The 2972-nt window shown below is 51.7% G+C and overlaps 1 protein-coding gene across 1 annotated transcript; it reads right to left on the reverse strand.

The window, feature by feature from the left end:
* Nucleotides 1–500: 500 nt before the first annotated feature.
* On the reverse strand, nt 501–2056 carry LOC117723800 (guanine nucleotide-binding protein-like 1). Its single transcript, XM_076916385.1, has 2 exons — nt 902–2056; nt 501–788 (listed from the first exon to the last, which is right to left on the reverse strand). Exons 1-2 carry the CDS (start codon nt 2054–2056, stop codon nt 648–650), a joined length of 1296 nt encoding a protein of 431 aa, XP_076772500.1. The 3' UTR covers nt 501–647.
* Between the last annotated feature and the right edge of the window lie 916 nt (nt 2057–2972).

A 2972-nucleotide genomic window follows, 5' to 3' on the forward strand; every position in this document is an offset into this window, starting at 1 on the left:
GATGCAGTTTTGGTTTCTTTTCTGGTCCTCTCTGCCTCTGGACCTTCCTTAAAGCAGATTTCCTGTTTTCTTCCATAGGTAAATGACATTTTGAGCCCAGCCACTGTGGCAAGATTTGAGACATGATTCACCCCCCCCCCCCCAAGCCTCAGTGTAAACACAAATCTCCATTACAATACAACTACTTTTATTTCTGTTCACCAAGGTTTTAGGGATGGAGCAGACCAGGGCTCCTATGTCACTCAGTCTCAGCTTGGGTTTCAGCTGCTAGGCAGGACCCAGGATCTGAAGTTGGGTTGTCCTCATCTCCTTCGCCCTCTGCATCTGCATCCTGATCCTCCTCTCCTTCTTTCTCACAGGAGCTGATCAGTTCCTCCTCCTCCTCATCTTCCTCCTCCTCTTCATCACCTGATCCCCCCACCTTGCCCTGTGAAAGCACCTGCTCTGCCATCTCTGCATGAGACTCCCAGGTACCTCTCTGTTCCCTGTAGCCAGGAGGGTGGAAACACAGGCTGAGGTGGCCATCCACTGCCAGGCGAAGGAGGCTGTTGGCTGCTCTGTACACATCATTTCGAGCTGCCTTGGCTGTTTTATAACCACATTTCTCTGCCCAAGCTTCGCAGATGTCCCAGGCACACCAGGGGTGCTCAGCTGAAGGGTCCTCTGCCTCTGGGTGGCGCAGGTGCAGCAGGGCCTGCACAGGGATTCTGGAAGCCAGGTAGCCCACAGAAGTGTAGGGCTCCTGGATCTGGGCAATAGGGTAGATTCCAGCCAGAACCTGCAGCTGCCTGGGCAGCAGAGAGGGGAAGATAAGGCCTGGACAGTCACAGAGCTTCACAGAGGGGGTGAGAAAATAGGTCTGAAAATACCGGGTGTGGCCTGGCGTTCTGGAGACACTCACCACCTTCCGCCCCACTAGCCCATTGATCAGTGAGGACTTCCCCACATTGGGGAAACCTACACAGCCAATGGTCACCACCCCATCCTTGTAGCGCTCTCTGGAGGGGCCCGTGGGCTCCATTGCTGAGTCAGTCTGCTGCTCTACCAGTACTGTTGGCTGGTCTTCCTCCTCCTCTTTCTCACCAGAGACATTACCCCAGGACTCCCCAGCCAGGTCCCTAGCAATCTTCTCTCGCCAGCTGCTCAAGTCCACTTTTCCCATAGTGATGGCTTCACAGGCTTTCAGCAACTGCTCTGGCCCCAGTGCGCGAGTCCATCCTCTCCCTGGTCTCCGCTTCTTCTTCAAGACACTACCAGGCTCCTGTGGGGTTCGAGTGTCCCGGGGGAAAGAGGTGAACAGGACGATGTGGAGCTGGGGGTAGTGCTGGTGGAAATAATGCTTCCAGGCAACCACAAGAGCTGGCGGGGCCAGGTCCACCTTGTTCAAGACCAGCACCAGGGCCAGCCCTAGTTCTCCAGTTACATACTCATAAAGTGCTGGTGGGAAGTTCACCACCGGATGTCGGATGTCAGTAATGAGCAAGACGATGTCAGACATCTCTAACACCCTCCACAGCTGCCTCCATGTCTCCAGATTGTGTTCAAAGTAGCTGAGTTTCTCCGAAGTGTATGCCCCATGTATCTTCCGAAGGTATTCCTGGAAGCTCCGCTCCTCTTGGCTCATTAGTTGTTCCTTGGACATGTCATAGCTCCAAGGAGGCCGCCTGGGAAAGTCCAGGACTGAGCCAGGCTGATACACTTCCCGAATATCCAACTCCAGCACTTCAGCATTGACAGGCTGCAACACTTGCTCTCTGGCTGCTCTCTTTCTCCTCTCCACCTCCTCTGGACTGTCCCGTTCAAAATGCAGGCGGTATCGGTTGGGGTCATAGCCTCTGGGCCCCAGTCCCTGGGAAGGTTGCTGGTTGAGCCTGCGGATATGATGGGTCACAGATTCCCCATCAGCCTTGCGGGTCCGCTCCTCCTGCCGCTCCCGGACCCCGCTGCTGCTCTTGGAACTGGAGCAAAGCCCATCTTGGAGCCCTCGCTTCCGCTCCCGCTTGTCCTGCAGCTGCTTCTTCTTCTGCTTCACACTGAAGGGCTTCTTCCTAGGCATGGTCCCTGTGCTGGTCAGCTGGCTCTCTGCTGAGCTCTCTGCCACTGCAACTGACTGCCCTGGGCAGTCCCAGCCCAGGGCTTGGGGCCCTGGGGAGGTGGGGCCTTGGTAATGTCAGCAGCTAGCAGCAGGGAGCTGGGCTGCAGGGATGATGCTGTCAATAATTTCTCTAAAGGAAGAAAACAAAGCAGACATTAGAATAGAAACGTTAATCAGTCTGAGTGAGTGTGGTGGTACATGATTTGACCTAAGTACTCTGGAGTTCAGAATCCAGCATGATCTACATAATGACTTTCAGGACACCCTGGGCTACAAAGAGAGATCCTAATTAAAAAGGAAGGAAAGAAGGAAAAAAGAAAGGTGGTGCAATCTCTGTTTCTCTCTCTGTCTCTGTCTCTCTGTCTCTGTCTGTCTGTCTGTCTGTCTGTCTTTCTCTCTCTCTCTCTCTCCTCTCTCTCTCTCTCTGTGTGTTGTGTGTGTGTGTGTGTGTGTGTGTTAAAATATTTTGGGGAAAATAAGTTAAAAGTACTTTTAGATGACAACCTAATGTTTATAGTACAAATGTATTCATAAAATAAAAGATTTTTTCCAAAAGAGAAACAAAGAAAAGGACAACACAGAGCTTTTAACTATGTTCCAAAAGGTGAACAGAACTTAGGACTTGAAAGTAGGCTATGGGTAGGTTACAAAGACCTTATCAGAACACACAATAGGATGCTCCATTCAGAGAAGTCTTTAAATGATCTAGTGCACTCCAGGCTCCATGATCTCCTCCAGCCTAGTTTGCACCTGCAAGCATGGTCTCAGGTAGGCTCCTTTGTTCAGATGCACAATTCCATTTTCAAGATATGCTTGTCCCTGCTCTAGGATGCAATATCTGGCCTTAAGACATTTGCTTTCCACTGTTGATGGTGTC

This window comes from Arvicanthis niloticus, chromosome 19 (assembly GCF_011762505.2).
Source record: "Arvicanthis niloticus isolate mArvNil1 chromosome 19, mArvNil1.pat.X, whole genome shotgun sequence".
Classification (NCBI taxonomy): domain Eukaryota; kingdom Metazoa; phylum Chordata; class Mammalia; order Rodentia; family Muridae; genus Arvicanthis; species Arvicanthis niloticus.